General features: G+C 44.1%; 2 protein-coding genes across 7 annotated transcripts in view; both read left to right on the top strand.

Moving 5' to 3' along the window:
• GVQW3 (GVQW motif containing 3) overlaps window positions 1–10,172 on the top strand; it is an 84,564-nt gene extending 74,392 nt beyond the window's left edge. Inside the window, 1 exon segment of the mRNA XM_036743926.1 lies at window positions 9,953–10,172. Coding sequence (XP_036599821.1) covers window positions 9,953–10,172 — 220 coding nt within the window.
• A 236-nt stretch (window positions 10,173–10,408) lies between these two features.
• The window catches only part of EMSY (EMSY transcriptional repressor, BRCA2 interacting), a 91,447-nt gene continuing 82,874 nt past the window's right edge, over window positions 10,409–18,981 (top strand). For all 6 annotated transcript variants that reach the window (XM_036745188.1, XM_036745187.1, XM_036745186.1 and 3 more), the window contains exons 1-3: window positions 10,409–10,572; window positions 13,217–13,325; window positions 18,078–18,177. In XM_036745188.1, coding sequence (XP_036601083.1) covers window positions 13,256–13,325; window positions 18,078–18,177 — 170 coding nt within the window. In that variant the 5' untranslated portion in view covers window positions 10,409–10,572; window positions 13,217–13,255. The remainder of the gene's footprint in view (window positions 10,573–13,216; window positions 13,326–18,077; window positions 18,178–18,981) is intronic.

Below are 18,981 nucleotides of genomic sequence, written 5' to 3'. Positions count from 1 at the left end.
CAGGCAACCAGACTAAGTCAGGAACCAATATAGTGAGCGCTGGAAGTGGGAGGGGCTGCCTAAGGAGGGGCATATCAGCCCAGGCTGGAAACGGAGCATGTCAAAATTTCCAAGCTGATCACCAGTGCTATCAGACTTGGACACAATTCTGGGGACTTCTCTCATAAAACCTTTCTGCCTCCTGCCAGAGAGAGGAATATTAGAAATATCAGTGCCAGGCTTGTATTTTTCAAAAAAAAAAAAATCCTCTGGTTCATAATTCTACCCAGAGAGATCCTGAGAATGTCAGTATCTGGCTTATTTTGCTCTCCTAAAAAGGGCCCTCAGCTCCCCCATAAGCCACTGCTTAGTAGCCGGAGTGACATAGAAAGACCAATCTCAAAACAAAACGAACTAAACAATGGGGTTTACATTTCATCCTATAGGTAAGAAGAAGCCACAGCAGTTCACTGAGTAGGGAGTAACATGGCCAGATCTAAGCCTAGGCAGGACACGCTGGAGTAGTGAGAGGCCTGAGGCAGGGAGGCCAATTAGGAGGCTGTTACTATAACCTAGGGCAGAGCTGATGACAGCTTGAGCTGTGTGAGGGAGTGAAGGGATCACAGGTAGGAGATGTTGTAAAGGAAGAAATGGCAAGGTTTCCCAAATGACTGGCAATGTGGGGTGAAGGAACATGAGGAGCTGAGCAAGATAATAATGACAGCATTTTAAGGTTCAGAGTGCTTTACAAATATTGCCTCATTCAATTCTCACAACAACCCCGGGGGTAGGTGTTATTATTATCTTCATTTTACAGATGAGGAAACTGAGGCGAGTAGGGGTTACAGAGCTAGTGTCTGAGGCTGGATTCTAACTTGGGTCTGCCTGACTCCAGGAGCAATGCTCTGTCCAATAACAAAGCTGGTTATGAACATAGGAAACTGGAAACAGTCCTATGTCCTCTTGTCTTCTCCCTCTATACTCTTGGTAACCTCAGAAGACCTTATAGATATCAATCGACATCTATATTATATATATATTATCTATCTTTTTATACATATATTATCTATCTATATTGTAGATGTCAATCAAGATGTTGAATCATCAAGTATAGAGGGAATGGTTAATCCTATGGGAGCTTCTGAGATGAGAGAGAGGTACAGAGAGGGAGAGACAATACAGAGACAGAGAGAGAGGGAGAGGGAGGGAAGGAGGGAGGAGGAGGGGGGGAGAGAGGGGGGGAGAGAGAGGGGGAGAGAGAGAGAGAGAGAGAGAGAGAGAGAGAGAGAGAGAGAGAGAGAGAGAGACAATATAGAGACACAGAGACAGAGGAGGGAGAGGGAGGGAAAGGGATGGAGGGAGAGGGAGAGGGGGAGGGAAAGGGAGAGGGAAAGAGGGAGAGAGAGAGAAAGAGAGAGCAAGCCTAGGAGACAACTTTGGGGAGTACCCTCAGTTAGATGAGCCAGCAAAGGAGAATGAGGGGTGGTCAGTTACAAAGAGAATCAGGAGAGGAGTGTCACAAAAACCTGTAGAGGAGATAGAATCCAGGGCAGTCAACAGCATCAAATTCTGCTGATAAGTTGAGAAGGATGAGGGCTGAGAAAAGAACATCAGATTTGGCAGTTCAGAGGTCACTGGTAACTTTGGACAGAGAAGTTTCAGTTGATGGATGAGGTCAGAGGTCAGAAGTCAGATGGCAAAAGATTAAAGAACCAGTGACTAGAGAGAAGGTGGAGGCATTGAGTATAGACAGCCTTTCATGGGGTTTGGCTGAGAATGGGAAGAGAGATATGGGATGATACCTTGAGGTGTCACTAGGGTTTAGGGAAAGAATTTTAAGGATGGGGAGACCTGAGTATATTTGAAGGAATCTTACTTTTTTTTTCCCCTCACTAAGGTTCCTTTTCTCTTGCTTCTTAATCTCATTAAGACTGGACTGAGATAGCAGCCCGCAGGTCTTTCTCTCCTGCCTAATCGGCTACTGCTCCAGGTCCATGAGGCAGTGTGGCAGGTTCACTCTCTGTGAACTTGATTCCACTCCAGCACCCCAGTGTGGTGCCACCTCCTTGGTGTCTATGGATCCTGGCAAAGGCCACATGGCCATACAGACTTCTTTTGGGAGATGGATCACACACTCAGCTTTTGAACCCTGACGCCCCTTATCCCCTGGGAGAAGGGTAGCTCAAAGGGACAAGCAGCTGAGGAAAGTTTGAGAACTGAAAGTACTCTAGGAGTTTCTCCCTATTTTTCCTTCTGTAATGAATCAGTAGCTTGGCAAATAATGTGAGGGCAGGTCTAAAACAGAGCACAACAAACAGCAGTAGTGAAAAGGGAGAATGGCATTTTAGGAGATACATTGGAACATGGTTAAGGAAGAAAAAAGAAGCATGAATCTGTGCTAGAAAATCCTGATAACAGATGAGGAAGCAAGGGAGGATTTAAGAGAGCAGATACAGGATGCTACGGAAAAAAGAGAAAAAGCAGAAATAGGGGCTTCAGTGGGAGAGAGGGAGGAACAGATGGAGAAGACAGTAGAGATAACCAACTGACCCCAGGTTGAAATCACTTTTCTCTTCTACACTGATTATAAAACACTTTTCTCACAATGATCCCATGAGGGCAGTATTGAAAACATTTTCACTTTATAGTTGAGGAAACCAAGATTCAGAGGGGACTAGTGACTTGCCCATTATCACACAGCTAAGAGTCAAGGCTGGGTCTTCAGGTCCTGTCCTCTTGCCACCATGTCATAGTGCGCATGAACAAGTGTACTTAATGTCCTATTTTTAGCTGGACCTGTCATCGGACTGCCTTCCTACCCAGAACCTGAGCTCTGTTTACTCTGGCTGAGGGACACTTCAGCCTCTTAGAGAAGTATGCCGAGTGGACCACAAGCTGGCACTAGGGAGTTCAAAGGACTCAAGGCCATGTGGCTGTGGGACAAGCAGCCTAGGGGACTCCTGGTGTTTCAGGGAGGTGCCATCTACATTAGCAGCCTATGTTTTCTCATCAGCAATGGCCTATCTCAATAAATCACAGGTATGAATCAAAGAAAGGAACACACACTGTGTATATGGGGGTCGGGGTGGGAATTGTGTGGCTAAAAGGAGGTTCTCCAAACCATTCAAGGGGCATTTAAGCAGAGTTTCTTCAGAACAGGGAAGAAGGGGCCAGTGTAATATAGTAGGAAAAGTATTACAGGGAATCAAGAGGCCCAGAGGGGCAGCTAAGTGATGCAGGGGATAGAGTGCTGGGCCTGGAGTCAGGAAGACTCATCTTCCTCAGTTCAAATCCAGCCTCAGACACTTACAAGTCACATAACCTTGTTTACCTCAGTTTCCGCATCTGTAAAATGAGCTGGAGAAGGAAATGGCAAACCACTGAGGCTTCTCTGCCAAGAAAACTGATCAACTACTAGAGAAGCCCCAGTCCAAGTCTTGGGGCTCTGCCACACATTGTGTGCCTGTGGGTAAATACTTCTCTGGGCCTCATGTTTCTCACCTGCCAACTGAGGGGCCTGAGCCAGGTAACCTCTAAGCTCCAACAATCTAAGGCTTGTTCAAGTCCACACAAGCACACAACACATCTATCTCCAACCCCCAGGCCATGAACGATGACAAAGAATCACTGAAGGACAAAGCGTTTATTGAGCACTTACTACATATAAAGCACAGGGGATACAAACAGAAAAGAGGTGGTTCTTGCTTTTAAAGACCTCCCATTCTAACAAATGCAATATGATAGCAATAACGTGGAGCTAGGAGGTTGGGCTCATATCCCAGCATCTTACTTAACCTTTCGAAGCCTCCATTTCTTTACCTATAAAATGGGATAATAGTTACACTACATAAGGAAAGCACTTTGCTAACATTAAAGCACTGTATAAATGCCAGCTGTTAATTTCTTTCTTCTCATTATAGTTTTAGCATGCCAATCTCTACTTGAGTTCTCCCTAACTTCTCATAAATTGCCATTCTGAGGCAGCCAGGTGGCTCAGTGGATAAAGCACTAAGCCCGAAGAGGAGGACCTGAGTTCAAATTTGACCTCAGACACTTAGGAACTGTGTGACCCTGGGCAAGTCACTTAACCTGTTTGCCTCAAGTTTTCTCATCTGTAAAATGAGGATAATAATAGCGTCGACCTCCCAGAGTTGTTGGGAGGATACAATGAGATATCTGTAAAGTGCTTTGAAAATCTTAAAGTATACATGCTAGCTATTATTATCCCTTCCTGGGAAGTTCCCTGTTCCAATTCCCAACTCTTGGAACCCAGGCTTCTATTCTGTGGAAGGGTGTACGTCATACTTCCTCTTTCATTTTCCCCAGAGCAGCCTCTCAGAGGGAGGGAGAGGAAAAAGGGAGGGACCAGGAGGAGAAAACATGTGTTTCCTCCCCATTTGTATTTAGAGTAATTGGCAAAAAGTAGCCTGAAACTTCCCCTCCTCTATGAAGTCTACCTGGATCTCTGAGAAGATTTTAGAACATTCTTCTGAGTTGTGTAGTCTGGATATTGTAGTGCAAAAATTCCTTTTCAATTTCTCAGTCATATAATAATAAAAGTAACAATTATTAAAAACAAACTGTAACAATAGCATATATTGATACCAGGTGTCCCAAAAGTCTTAGTGTCATTTTAAGCTTTAATAGCTTTTGGGAGACCCAAAACAGTATCTTAAAGTTTCGAAACACTCTGCTCACAACAGCCCTGTTAGGCAGGCAGTCCAAGTACTATGGTCTCCATTTTGGGAATGTGGAAACTGAAGCTCAAAGAGGAATGAAGTGTCCATGATCACAGTCTGGGTCTCCTACTTCCAAGTCTTGTGCTCCATCCCCTGTGTTCCCATGTCTCTCCCTGCAGCCTTTAAAAGGCCTGGCCCTCCATCTATGACTGATGGATTTATTAGTTTAATATTTCTATTTTTGGAGTTAGCACGAAGTGGAAAGAATGTAAGCCTGCGAGTTGAAGACCTGGGGGATTCTTAATCTGTCATTTACTAGCTGTGTGACTCAGGCTAACTGCCATGTATGCTCTCTGGGCCTCGATTTCCTCATCTACAAAATTATCCTATTTGGACTATGTATCTCACAACATTGTTGTGCGGCACAAATGAGATGAAACTTTAAAGTGCTTGGTAAAACTTAAAGGACGCATGTATTTATATCACTCTTGGATTTATATTGTCAAATTGCCTGGGGCAGTATGTTGTTGGCTTGGATCTCAAGGGACTTAAAGTTCGAGTGTTGGTTTTACCACACTGTATGACCTTGGGTAAGTCACTTGTCTTCTTGGCTTTATTTGACTTTGTGAAAAGAGGGGACTGGGCTAGAAAATCTCAAAGGTTCCTTTCAGTGCTATGATTCTCACCTCTATCGAACTCCCTGTAGAGGGCCACACAATCAGATGTTCAACAGATGCTTTTGGATGAAGATAGGCATATTCAATGGGCAGAATGCGATAGTGTAAAGTGTGATTGATAGACTTGAACCTGCGCACGGGTAGCTTTTGGCTTCCTTCATCTGCCAGGCTTGTCTGGCTCCTTTGCTTTCTCGCTCCCTGCTTCCAATCCTGTCTCCAACATTTGCCATTTATATTTGTGTGTACTTGCCCTTTGCTCTGATCCCCCTCTCCCTGTGCCTTCGATTAAAAGTTCCTTTTTATCACTAGTCACTAGCACAGTACCTTACACAGCTGAATAAATGCTTGCTGGATACCGTGTTTTAGGGAGGATATAGATAAACTGTCTAGAAAAGGGCAATCCTGATGGTCTACTAAATGGCAGACTGATGGATTAACTGGAACTTGGGAGGCGGAGGCTAGAAAGGAGAAGACGAGGTAGCATACAGAACAGCTGTTTTCAAGTTTGTGAATAATTGTCATTTTGAAGAAGGATCAGACTTGTTCTACTTGGGCAGGACCAGAAGCAGTGAGCGTAAGTTGTAGAGAGAGATTTAAGTTTGATGTAAAAAAAAATGTCCTAACAATTAGAAATATGGGCCACCTCAGGATGTTCACTGTCATTACTCATCTTCAAGTGAGCTTGCAGAAGAGACTCTTGGATAGGTATGCCTTGGACTAGATGGCTTCAGAGGGCTCTCCCCACTCTTAGCTTCTGTTTAATAGGAATAAAAAGGAGATCACTTTCAGTAACCCAGGAAGGCTTTACAGAAGCGGTAGTATCTAACCTGAACCTTGAAGGATGTGTAGGACTTCACCAGGTAAAGACAGGTGGAGGGAGAGGGGACAGCGTGAACAAAGGCACGACAAATGGGAGGAGATGTAGTGTGGTTGAGTGATGGCAAACAGTACATCTTGGCCAGACTACAAAGAAGGAAAAAGGCATTTATTAAGTACCTATTGTGTGCCAGGCATTTGTGCTGGATGCTTTACAGATATTCTCTCATTTGATCTTCACAACAACCCTGGGATGTAGGTCCTATTATTATTCTCATTTTACAGTCGAAGAAACTGAGGCAGCCAGAGGTAAAGTGACTTGCCCAGGATCACATAGTAAGTATCTGAGGCAGCATTTGAACTCAGGTCTTTCTCACTCTAAGCCCAGTCCTCTATCCATTGTTCTACCTAACAGCCTCTAAAAGGGGAAGTAGTGTAAAATAATAGCAAAACGACAGTTCGGGGGCGGAGGCGGGGGTGGTGGTGGTTTAAGATTTGGGAGTCATTCATACAGAAATGCTAACTGAAGCCCTGACAGTGGCCAAGATCCCAAAGGTAAAGAGAAAAGGCCCAATGATAGAACTTTGGGGAACACTTACATTAAGGAGGGGCTGGAAGAACCTAGAGAAAACAAATGAGTTGTTAGAGAGATAAGAGAATCTAGAGGTATTATAGAAGCCAGTGGAGAAGCACATCAAGGAGACAATGGGGAGCTAATAGTATCAAATATTGTAGAAAGGTCAAGGAAGAAAAAGACTAAAGATGTCATACTGCATTTGGTGGGATGAAAGTCACTGGGGACCACTAAGAGTGCAGGTCCAGAGGCCAGGCTGCAAAGAATCAGAGAGGTTAAAACTTGTTCAAGACCTTTAAGCATCAAAAGGAGATGAATGGGGGAAGAGTTCAAGGAGATAGAAACTCAAAGTGAAGGACGCCAGGTAGAAAAGGAATCAGGGGTGGAGGAGACACCAAAAAGGCAAGAGGAAGAAACGAATTGGAATGTATGGAATAAAGGCTAGAAATGGAAGGGTTAAGCCTTGGCTAGGAGGGTTAAGAGACAGCACAAAAGGAAGGATAGATGAGGTCACAATGTACTTGCTCTATACCTGCCATTTATAGCTTAGTTCCTTTGGGCTGAGTCCTGCTTTAAAAAGAAATCTTCCCTGGAGAGAGCCACGTCTTAAACCATCATCAGTTGTTACCATATTGTCCCGTTAATACCTTAGTAAAGATACTGACAGGAAGAACGAGACGCTTTATGCAAGATCAGTGTTGGCAGATGAACCTAGAAATTTTGTCCAGGACCAGATCAAGGATTCTCCCATGTTTGCATATAAATTAGAGTCACAAACCTGGGTTTAAATCTTAGCCCTGACTCCTTAGACAGAGGCAGTATGGGGCTATGGATAGGTCAAAGGGATTTGAAGTAAGAAGCTTTGAATCTTGGCTCAAATACTCTGGAGCTGCATGTAACTAGTCAAGTCATTTCTCCTTTCTGGGCCTCAGTTTCCCCATCTGCCAAGTGAAGGCTGAGCTCCTTTCCAACTCTGAGATTGTAGTCTCAATTCTCTCTGACTCTTACCAGGGTTATATTACTCTGAGCTATTAGCTCACATTATTATTATTATTGTTAGTTTATTAGCCCCAATTATGTAATTCAGGGCAAGCCATTTCCTTAACTACTTTACAAGGCTGTTGTGAGGATCCTACTTCCGTCATTTACTGGCTCTATAACCTGAAGAGTCATTTTTTTACTTCTAGGACCTTTAGTTTTCTCGTCCATAAAAGGGGATGGTGGTTTAAGAGCCCAACCCACAAGACTGTGGTAATAAGCAAGACTCATAAAATCTCATTTTTGCACGGAACACGATTTCATTGGCACAGGGAGCTGACAATGAGGAATCTCCCTCTACTAAAGCAGATCTACCACTGCTCTGAGAGAGTGGCCTGGCGCCTCATTAGCAGACTTGTCCAGGGTCATGCAAGGAGGAAGGCTGTTTTTATCCACCCTGCCTCTATAAAGTCTGTGTTGGGTCAATAATAAATCACATTTGTAGTACTTCAAGGCTATATAGTGCTTTCCCCACAACAGAACTGTGAGAATGTCAGTCTTATCATGTCAGTCTATCACCAAGGGGTAGCTGGGTGGTACAGTGGATACAGCCCAGAACCTGGAAGTTTAAATCCTGCCTCAGACACTTGCTACCTATGTGACCTTGGGCAAATCACTTAACTTGGGCAAGTAACTTAAAGACACCTCTTTGTGCCTCAGTTTCCTCATATGTAAAATGGGGATGGTAATATCATTTACCTCACATGGTTGTTAGGAGGATCAAATGAGTATAATATGTAAAGTGCTTTGCAAACCTTAAAGTACGATATAAATGTTATCAAAGCTAGCCCTCCTCACACCCATTTTACAAAGAAACTGAAGCTTAGAGAGGAAAAACTGGCTAGCCTCATTCACATAGTTGGGTCAGGTCTTCTGACAAGGCCTGAGCTTTTTCCTTTTCAAAAATTTTTAAATTACATTCTATTTTCATGAAGATCCACCTCCCATTTTCCCCTCCCCAACTGAGAAAACAAGAAAAACAAAAACCTTATCACAAACATGAATAGTCAGGCAAAACAAATTCCTGAATGGGCTTTATATATATAAAAAGTCTCAGACTGCATTCTGAATCCATCCGCTATCGGAATGTGGGCAGCTGGTTTTACTGCATGCTTTAGACTTGTAGTGGTCATTGTGTTGATCAAAGTTCCTAAGTCTTTGAGAGTTGTTGACTTTAGTGTAATTACTGTATAACTTGTTTTCCTCATTCTGCTCACTTCACTCTGCATCAGTTCACACGAGTCTTCCCAGGTTTCTCTGAAACCATTCCCTTCATTATTTCTTACAGCATAATAGTATTTCATCACATTCATATGCTATACTTGTTCAGCAACCCCCTTTTGATGTATGCCCTTAGTTTCCAATTTTTCTAGTAGGTGCTGAATAAACGCTAGTTTGCTCACAAAAAGAGGGGCTATCAGTATTTTTGTAAATGAGTCCTTTTCCTCTGATTCTGGCAGAATATCCCTAGTAGTGATATGGCTGGGTCAAAGGGTATGCGCGGGTTAGTTAGCAGCTCTTTAGGCATAGCTTCAGATTGCTTTCCAGAATGCTTGGACCTGTTTACACTGCCTACAAGAGGGCGTTAAGGAGCCTGTTTTCCCTCAGCTCCTCCAGAATGTCACTTTCCTTTTTTGTCAACTTTGCCAATCTAAGAGGTGTGAGGTGGAATCTCAGAGTTGGATTAATTCGCACTTCTGTGATTGGTATTGATTTAGAGCACTTCCTCCTCTCCCCCCCCCCCCCCGCCCCCCATATGGCTATGGAGCTTGGATTTCTTCCTCTGAAAATTGCCTAGTCGTATTTTTGACCATGCATCAGTGGCAGCAGGGGCTTTTCCCACCAAACCACACTTGGACTCCCTCACACGTGTACGTCACTTTGGGAAGTGGTCCACGAGGGAAGAAGCCTATTATCCAAGCAGGGATGGCTCAGCCCACGAACAGTCCAAGACACAGACACACACACATCCCCTGTCCCCCCGCGCGCCCTCGGCACAGCCGGCTCTCAAGAGTAAGGAGCCCAAGGCTCTTTCCACCACACCCACCCACACGCACACGCGCGCGCACACACCTGCCTCCGGCCTATCAGGTGAAGGAGAGAGAGACCTGCCTCAACCTGGCGCGCAGTCTAGGAAAGCTGAATGAATGAGTGACTGCGCATGTCCCTTTGCGGCACCCATACCATAGTCTTCCGCTACCTGCCGCGGGAAGGCTGTTGGCCGTTGACGGGACTCGGTCCAGACCTCTGGGAAAAACGAATCCATTCGACCGTTCGGCAGCGAACTGCCCCGCTTTCCTTCACCCTCCGCCCCCTCTGGGGGCTAGACCGCTGAACCTCCGACTCGGACCTACCTACGCCATCTCGACCACTACGTGTGACGGCACACGTAGCCGCGAGCGCAATTGATTGGCAGGGCGGAGCGAGAAGGAGGCGAGGCGCGCCAAGAGCGCGGAGGGGAGGTGGGCAGGGAGAGAAGAAAACTACACTTCCCAGTCTCCTACGCGCAATGTGAGGTTTCAGGGCGGTGGGCGAAGGTTCGGGCAGGCATTCGCAGCATGCCCCTACCGGGGTACCTTTGCCCCAGGGTAGGAAAGCCCGGCATGGAGGTCCCCACCACCTTCTCTCCGTCGAAAGGCGGGAACACCGTGGGCACTACAACTCCCAGGCGCCGGCGCGCGGCCGCGCCTGCGCCTTGGCGCCCGTCGCCATCTTGCCCCCTTCTGAGGAACCGCAAAACAAACCCAATTCCTGCTGGCCCGGGTCTCGTCGGAGGAACCTTTTAGATGAGCCGCGAAAGGCCAGGCAGGTGGGTCGTCCCGGGGCCAGGCTTGGGGAAGGGGTGGCAGGCTGGCCTCGGCCTTCCGGGCCTGGCAGCGCTGAGGAGAGCGCGGTGTCCCCCCCTCCCTCCTCCGCCGTGCCCATCCTCCGTTGTCTCCTAACGGGATTGGGGGGGCGGGGGACGGGGACTGGGGTTCGGGTCCTTCTGAGGACAGAAGAAGGCCGGCAGGCCCGACCTGGAGCCGGAGTCCGAGGGTGGCCGGGGGGGGCGCCGGGGCGCTCGCTTCTGCTCCTGCCCCTCTCTGTGGCCGCGCTCGCAGCAGCCCCTGCCCCTCTCTGGCCTCCCTGTCCTCCTTCCCCTGCAAAGCCAGGGGTTTGCACCAGATGGTTCCCGAGGCCCCTTCCAGCTCTGACGTCCGGCGCTATTTCAGCTCCTTTCCTGCTCTGACATGCCGGGTTCTAAATGTAACCCCGGCTCTGACATCGTAGGTTCTAGGATCTAGCTCTGACATTCCGTGCTCTCGGTTCCAACGTCCTTCCCAGCTCTAACATCCCGTGCTGTCCTCGTTTGAGGGTCCTTCCCGGCTCTAACATCCCGGGCTCTCTGTGTTTCAGGGTCCTTCCGGCTCCAGCATTCCTACGCTCTCCAAGTTTTAGGATCCTCCCGGGCTCCATAGCGTCCCGTGCTCTCTGTGATCGAACGTCCTTCCCAGCTCTAACATCCCGTGCTGTCCTTGTTTGAGGGTCCTTCCCGGCTCTAACATCCCGGGCTCTCTGTGTTCCAGGGTCCTTCCGGCTCCAGCATTCCTACGCTCTCCAAGTTTTAGGATCCTCCCGGGCTCCATAGCGTCCCGTGCTCTCTGTGATCGAACCCAGCTTTAACATCCTGTGCTGTCCATTTTCTGGGGTGCTTCCAGCATTAACATTCCTAAGCTCTTGACGTTCTACAGTCCCTCTCAGTTCTATAACATCCTGTACTGTTCCTATTCTAGGTCCTTTCCAGCCATAACATCCTGGGCTCTGTGTTCTAGCTCCTGGCTATAGAGTTCTGCGTTCTCACCGTTCTAGGATCCTTTCCAGTTCTAACATCTTATACTCTCTATTTTCTAGGGTCCTTCTCAACTCAATAACATCCTTAATAACATCTCTGTGATCCAGAGTCCTTTTCGGCTGTAACACTCTATGCTGTCTATGTTCTAGGTCTTTTCCAGCCATAACATTCTGTGCTCTAGGGTCTTTCTCAGCTTGATAACATTCTGTGCTCTCTATATTTTAGGGTCCTTCCCAGCTCTAACGTCCAATAATCTCCATATTCTAGAATCCTTTTCAGCTCTAATTTTCTGTATTCTCTGTGTTCTAAGGTCCTTCCTAGCCATAACATTCTGTACTCCTTCCTGACTCTTAAATTCCCTGTTTGTTGTCTGTTTCCATCTCTGACATTCTTTGAATGGAGGTGCAGGGGGCAGGGAGGCTACTATTGGCTTCATTGGGGCCAGAGCCCCTGTCATTTGCTGTCCTGCTGTGGCACTGGGGCCTTCGAATGACATTGGGGGAGGGGAGGCAAAATAAGTTTGGAGGAGATAGGACTGAAAAGTGTAGGGATTGGAAAGGTGGTGATGAGGATAGGGAAAGTTGGAAGTGGTGGGGGGACGGGTGAATGAACTCTTGTTGCTGATGCTGTGTGCATATGTTTGGCAGGTGGGAAGCATGAAGGGGGGTACTTTTGTGTCTCTCTGTATGTGTTGGGGTGTGGGTGGGAAAAGATGGGTGGCTTTTTGTGATCTTGTGTGCCTGTGTTTGGAGGGAGAGGTAGAGTAGAGATGGAAAGGGGTGGGTGGGAAGGATAAGGTTGTCCACTTGTGATACTGTGCTTGATTTTTCATTGGGGTGGAGGCAAAGAAGAAAGGCTGAGTTGGATGGCTTAGTTGGGTCCTCCTGTGATTCTGTGTGCATGTGTTTGGGTGATGGGGGGGAGAGGAGGAAGCAAAGGAGGAAGAGTGAAAAGGTGGATGTGTCCATCTTGTGTTTCTGAATGCTGAGTTTAGGGGGAGAGAAAGGAAAAGGGTAAAGGAGTTGAGAAAGGTAGTCAGGCTGGGCATGTCATATAGAGGAGGCACTCTCCAGGTGATAACATTTATTAGGGAGAGATGGGAGAGGAGGGGTTTGGAAAGGGTTTTTTCCTTAGTATAATAAGGTAGCAGCGTTTCTGTGCTAATGCTCCTGGGCTGTAAGGTTTTCTGGTCTTGTGTACCTTTCCTTTGGGACCATTGGAGAGGGGCTGCGTCCTCTGCTTCCATAACTCTTGCCTAAGCAAACCGATTTCTTCCTTTGGTTCTGCTCCCCTTTTGAAACCTGCTTTTCTGTCATTGTGCTGTCACTTGGTTTTAGTTGCGCATTGATCATTTGGGATCACAATGGATCCAGGCTTAAGGAGAGGATTCCAACATTAGAGCAAATAGTTGACCAGGTATATGGGACCCAAATCCTTAACTTTTTCGGATTGGTAGAGAAAGCATGGAGAACTTGTTGCAGCCACTGAAAGGCTTGTTTGCCCATTCCTCAACAGCAGGGGAAACTGATATAGTGGGGAAAGTATATATTTACTGGAGTGTCCTGTTCCAGGTAATTTAATGGATACATTTTGGTGACTTAAATTTTTTCCTTATTTGTAGGGAAGATAAGCTCTGTGGGGCTACAAAACGGAAGCAAGGATGCCTGTTGTATGGCCAACCCTTCTGGATCTCAGCAGGGATGAGTGCAAAAGGATCCTTCGAAAATTGGGTAAGGTATCATTTTGGGGCCCTGTCCTCATGAAGCTTTCACTTAAGTAGGAGGATAAGCTATATGCCTAGACATTTGTAATAAACAATAATACATGAAGACATTAGCTAAAAAAACAGTTTCAGCCTCAAGGACCTATTGTGTTCTTTGCATTCTACCTGTTTGTCATGACCACTGTATTTGTCATTTTGTTAGACTTGCTGTTGTGATGCTTTTGGTAATTATATGTTAATGTCAGTAGTTAGCATTAAACTAAAAATTAACAATAGTGATTAATTTTGTCATCCTGGAATGATTCTTCAGATAACCCTTGGATTGGGATCTTGGTTTAAAGCAGTATAGCCTAGTGGAAGATCCCTGTTTGGGATCTAAGATTCCATGGCCTTCAGTTGCATTTCTTCTTTTGAGTTTGAATTTGGACAAGTCACTTAAACTCCTTTTCCTTCAGTTGTCACATCTATAAAATGATGGATTTGGATTCTAAAGTCCCTCTTGGCTCTAAGCTCCCAAGTGTGCTGTTCTAGTGCTTATAAAAATTTGTTCTTGGTTATTTTTGTTCCTGCTTTAATTTTTTCTTCTTGTGTTCCAACTCTTCAGCCTTCAGTGGCTTCATCTTGCCTGTAGGATAAAATATAAACTTTTTAGTCTGGCATTGAAGATGTTCCACAATCTAGGTTTAAACTTCCTATTCTTCCCCTTCCTGTCGTCTCCCTTTTAGCCAAACCAGACTTTATGGATATTCTCTGATCTTGTCCTGCCTTCTTTTACAACTGCGTTGTGGCATTGCCCTTCGTGCCTTGAATGTATTTTACTTATTGAGATGCTTCTCTCAACAACCATCTCTATTAAAGTTTCTTTGATTCCTCTATACCCTCCCCCACCAAGATGAAAGTGATCTGTCTCCTCAGATTTTTCTGATTTCCCTTCTGCCCCCATCATATTCTCCCTTGTGTCATACTTGTTTATATACATGTTGTGCTCCACTCTATTAGACTGTATCACCCTTGAGGGCACAGGCAATGTTAGTTTTCATTTTTGCGTCCTCAGTGCTAGGTATAGCAACCTTCATTGCACATGGATGCTTAATAAATGCTCTTTACTGATGTTATAGTGGCTTGGCATACATAGGAAATCATAATATATACCCATTTATTTCATTTAATGATGATGAACAAATAAAAGCTATGGTAAAACATTTGTCATATGAGATTGCAGCAGTAGATCATATTGAGATTTAAAGGCTTTTTTGGCTTTACATCAAGAGATTAAAATTAAATATAAAAGTGTGATCTTTAACTCTAAATTTATCTCTAATCATAGTCAGAGCTGTGCCAGTAAAGCTACAGTGGAGCAGAGGCTAAACAAAAGAAAACAGATCCTTGAGCACAATGTCATTTATAAATAAGTGATCTTTGGCTTTGGAAGGGTAAGGATTGGCGAGAGTTTGCATCCATTTCTACCCCCAGCCTCCTCCTCCTTCCTATTATCATGATAGTGAAAACCTTTACATTGCTCTCAAATATTAGGGTTCTATTGGAAATTTTAAGAGAAAAGTACTATTTTAATAGTATTTTAAAATAAGCTTTCCTTTCTTTGATTAAAATCAAGTTTAATGCAGGATAATAAATTCAAGTTTACTTCAGTTAAAATGTATTGAGAGATAATTTCTTTCTCTTGCACCTGTAGGGGTTGTAAATTCTCCCCTCTCTCCAATCCATGTATTTTAAGTGATGCCCAAAGAAGCACGCTTGAGAGAGAACTCAGTACTGTAGAGTGCTACAGTATAATTAAATGGCTGATTTGTATAAATTAAAATGTTTAGGGCTTTGTAATATAAACACTAATAACAATTTAGTTTATAATGTGTTTATGCTGTGATTTCATAAGCCAACTAATACTTACATGTCTTTGGAGGTAACACTTTAAGATAGTTTGGCAGCCATGATAGCAATAGAAAATAGAAAACTGTACCCTGGATGCAGTACCCATAATAGCACTTATCAGACATAACCAAACAGTCTGGGAAAAATGGGAAAAATTGTGGTGTTACAGTGGAAGGCTTTACAGTACAGGTGGATTTCTGGAATTTTTCACAGTTGGAAGAGGGAATGACTTGGAGTACGTAACTGAAATCAGTATTCTGGCTTTATGTGAGGTTCCTCAGGCTGCTTCTATGCATGATGATGAAGTTAGGATTAAACCGTGTGGAAATGTTGGCAGCATTTAACTACTTTTGTTCTCTTTAAATTGTTGAGCCTCAGCCACCTCAGGCTCAAAAATGTCCAAAACTAAATTCATCTGCCCTCTCTACTCTCTTCTTTCTGACTCCCCCATTTCTGCTAATTATATCAAAATTCTCTTAATCATCTAGAATTCAATCTTTGGAGTTGTCTCCAATTCTTCCTGTTCCCCCAGTATCTGCACTTCTAATTAGTTGCCTTCCTAGCGTCTCAAATTCATCTCCTTTCTATTCCATTGTAGTTTAGGCCTTTATTACTTTACACAGATTCGTTCTAGTCTCCATATTACCAGACTCTTACTCATCCTTCCAATTCATCTTACACATGGATATTACATAATTCTTGACTGTGGTCATGTCATTTTCCTGCTCAGCATTCAGTGGTCTCCCCATTAACTACTGAATAAAATGCAAACTCCTTAGTTTGGCATTCAGACCCCTTTCAGATCTGGCTCAGCCTACCTTTCAACCTCATTTATAGCTACTCTGTTCTACAGTAAAACTGGGCTACTTGCCATTCCCTAAAGCGTACCTTTGCTTGTACATGCTGTCTCTCTCTACCTCCATTATACTTTTCTTTACCACTGCTAGTTGAAATGTTTTCCATCCTTCAAGGTTCGACTCAAATGCTGTCCCCTCTAAAACTAAATTCTCCAGCCAGAAGTTTTCTGCTCCCACTGCATGCCAATTACTTTTATATTTGTACCTTTTCCTAGGTCACTTATGTACTTATTTGCATTGTTTTTTGTGTGGATGTCTACCTCTCTTACTAGAATGTACAATCTTCAAGGCTCAAAACCACTATCTTATTTATGTTTGTATCCTATTTTACCTCCCTCTGCCTCAATTTTCCATTTCTGGAATAAACAGGATGGACTAGGGAATCATTAAGTGCCCTTTCATTTCTGAAATGAAATTAGAGTATGAAAATTTATGCTGTTTCATTCTATGGAAGGATAGTAAAATGAAATTGCCTGGCACTGGGGCCTGGCACTCCTTGTCTAGGAGGGTTATTCAGGCTCTCCTGATCTGAGAAAAGCAGAGGATGCATTATAGTCTCTCTCTTTGGTGCTTGTTCTGCCATCAGATGAGAGGGAGTAAGAACAGGATGAAATTGTTTAGAATCATAGACTGTTAGACCTAGAAAGAACTTTAGAGATGGTCTAGTCCAACTCCTAATTTTATCAATGGGGAGACTAAGGGCCAGAGAGGGGAAGTACCTTGCCCAAGGTCATACAGCAGATTACTGGCAAAGCCAGATCTAGAAACCAGGCCTACTGAGGGCTTTTGCTACTGTACAAAAATACATTTTTAGGCAAGACTTAAAGAGGTATCTGCAGGTAGACTGGTGAATGAATGAATTCCCCTGTGAGATTTTCATAGTTTTTTCAGAGCATTTTTGGAATTCTGTTTCATCGGACATATGGTCTCTTAATGGCACCATCATCCTCTCAGGATTATCAGCCCAAAGTCATCTCTTGACTCTTTCCTTCATCCCACAGAGCCATTCAGTTGGTGAATCTTTGAAAGGTCTGTTGAATCCAGATGCTTTTCATTCCCAGTGGACCCTCATCAAGCCCTCATCACTTCTTGTTAAGACGGTCCTGACCTCCTAACTTCTTACTTATAGCCAGTCCCCTCTTCATTTCATTTATATCCATTTGTACTATTTGCATCATGTCATTCCTCTATTTGAAAATCTTCAGTGGCTTCCCTTTCCCTACCAAGTAAAATATAAACTCTTGACTCTGCCAGTCAAGACTCTCCATGCTCCAGGCTTCAGTTTATCTATTTATCCTTTCTTATTTATGCTACTCTCCTTCTCTGTTCTATCCATACTGGATTATTTTCTGTTTCTTTCTTGTTTTGTCCTCTCCCACAATTTTGTCTCTGTCTGTGATCTTCTTTCATGTCTGGAATAGTCTCTTCCAGTTTCCATCTGCCACTTTATCCAGGTAGTGTTCTCTAGCTCCTTCTCTTCCCACCTCCCCCAACCCCTGAAAGTAATTTCTTCTCTCTCTGTTTCCCTCTCTCTCCTTCTCCCATCTTCTCCCTTCCCAACTGCTCTTCCCCCCTTTCCCTGTCTCTTTCTCTCTCTGTCTTTACCTCGCCATTTCTCTCCATCTCATACATTTTTATTCCTAGTATCTAGTACAAAGACTTGAAAATAGATGTTTAATAAATGTTTGCACTGAATTGAGTTGCCTTACTGGTTAGTCATTGGATGTCCTTGGCTCTCTTGGCTTCAGTGTCTGTATAAAATGGAATATTTCCTTCCAGATTTATTCCTTACAGTGCATTTATGCCTGAGACTTGAACAAGAGTCATTTGCAGCAAGATGAAGTACTATGTGTTTATTTAGGACATTTTTAGTAATAGTTTTTATTTTAAAGACACTTTTCTTTGACTTGTAGCTGATTTGATTGTTTCTTGCAGTGAAATTTTATAGTATACGCGTTATTAAATTCAAAGCATTAAAGATTTATGTAAAAGTTGGTTTCTTCTTCTTCTAGAATTGGAGGCATATGCTGGAGTTATCAGTGCCCTGCGGGCACAGGGGGACCTCACAAAGGAAAAGAAAGATCTTCTCGGGGAACTCTCAAAAGTTCTTAGGTAAATATATTTATTTAATGTGAAACAGATTTTCATTTTCAGATTTCATTACAGTCAGAAGACGTTTATCAAGTACCTTTTATGTGGCAGACACTATGCTAAGATTGGTGATATAAAGAAAGGTAAAAGACAACTCCTGTTCTCAAGGAGCTCATATTCAGATCAGTATAAGAAAATACAAGATAAGCTTTATAACTAATTATAATATCCACCCAAATACTTTGTGAAACAAATTCTTGTGTTTTCACATTATTGATGCTGCTAAGGGAATCTCAAATTCTAGTTTTGGCTTGTGGCCAGCGTTCTGGTAGGAATGTTGATTAGTTATGGGATTATAGAATTTTTGAGCTGGAAGGGACCTTGAAGATCATCAGGTCCAACCCCCTCATAGATAAAGAGAGGCGGAGTGACTTATCCAAGGTCAGACAGGTAGTGCTAGCCAAGATCCCAGCCTGGGACCTCTGATTCCAGATTTAGTCCTCTTTCTGTTTTAGCATGCTGCTGTTGCACCCAAGTGAAAGCCTTTATTGAGGCAGGTTTTTGTTAGGTCTATAGGACATTTGGTGTGCTTGAGATGTCCTTGAATCTAGAAAAGGAGGTGGGGGAAGCTGGCTGCAAATGGTAGAGGTTGCTTTTGACTAAGAGCGTATGTAACATCAGGAGATAATATGATAATAGTTTGAGGACTAGAACAGATCTTAGAAGTTATCTAGTCCAACTCTGGTCCAATCCCCTCATTTTACAGATGAGGAAATTGATACCTTGGGAGCTTAAGGGACTTGCCTAAGATCACACAACAGGGAG

This window comes from Trichosurus vulpecula, chromosome 2, assembly GCF_011100635.1.
Source record: "Trichosurus vulpecula isolate mTriVul1 chromosome 2, mTriVul1.pri, whole genome shotgun sequence".
NCBI lineage: Eukaryota > Metazoa > Chordata > Mammalia > Diprotodontia > Phalangeridae > Trichosurus > Trichosurus vulpecula.
Note: the sequence above shows the minus strand (reverse complement) of the source record. Positions and strands in the feature narration are given on the sequence as shown.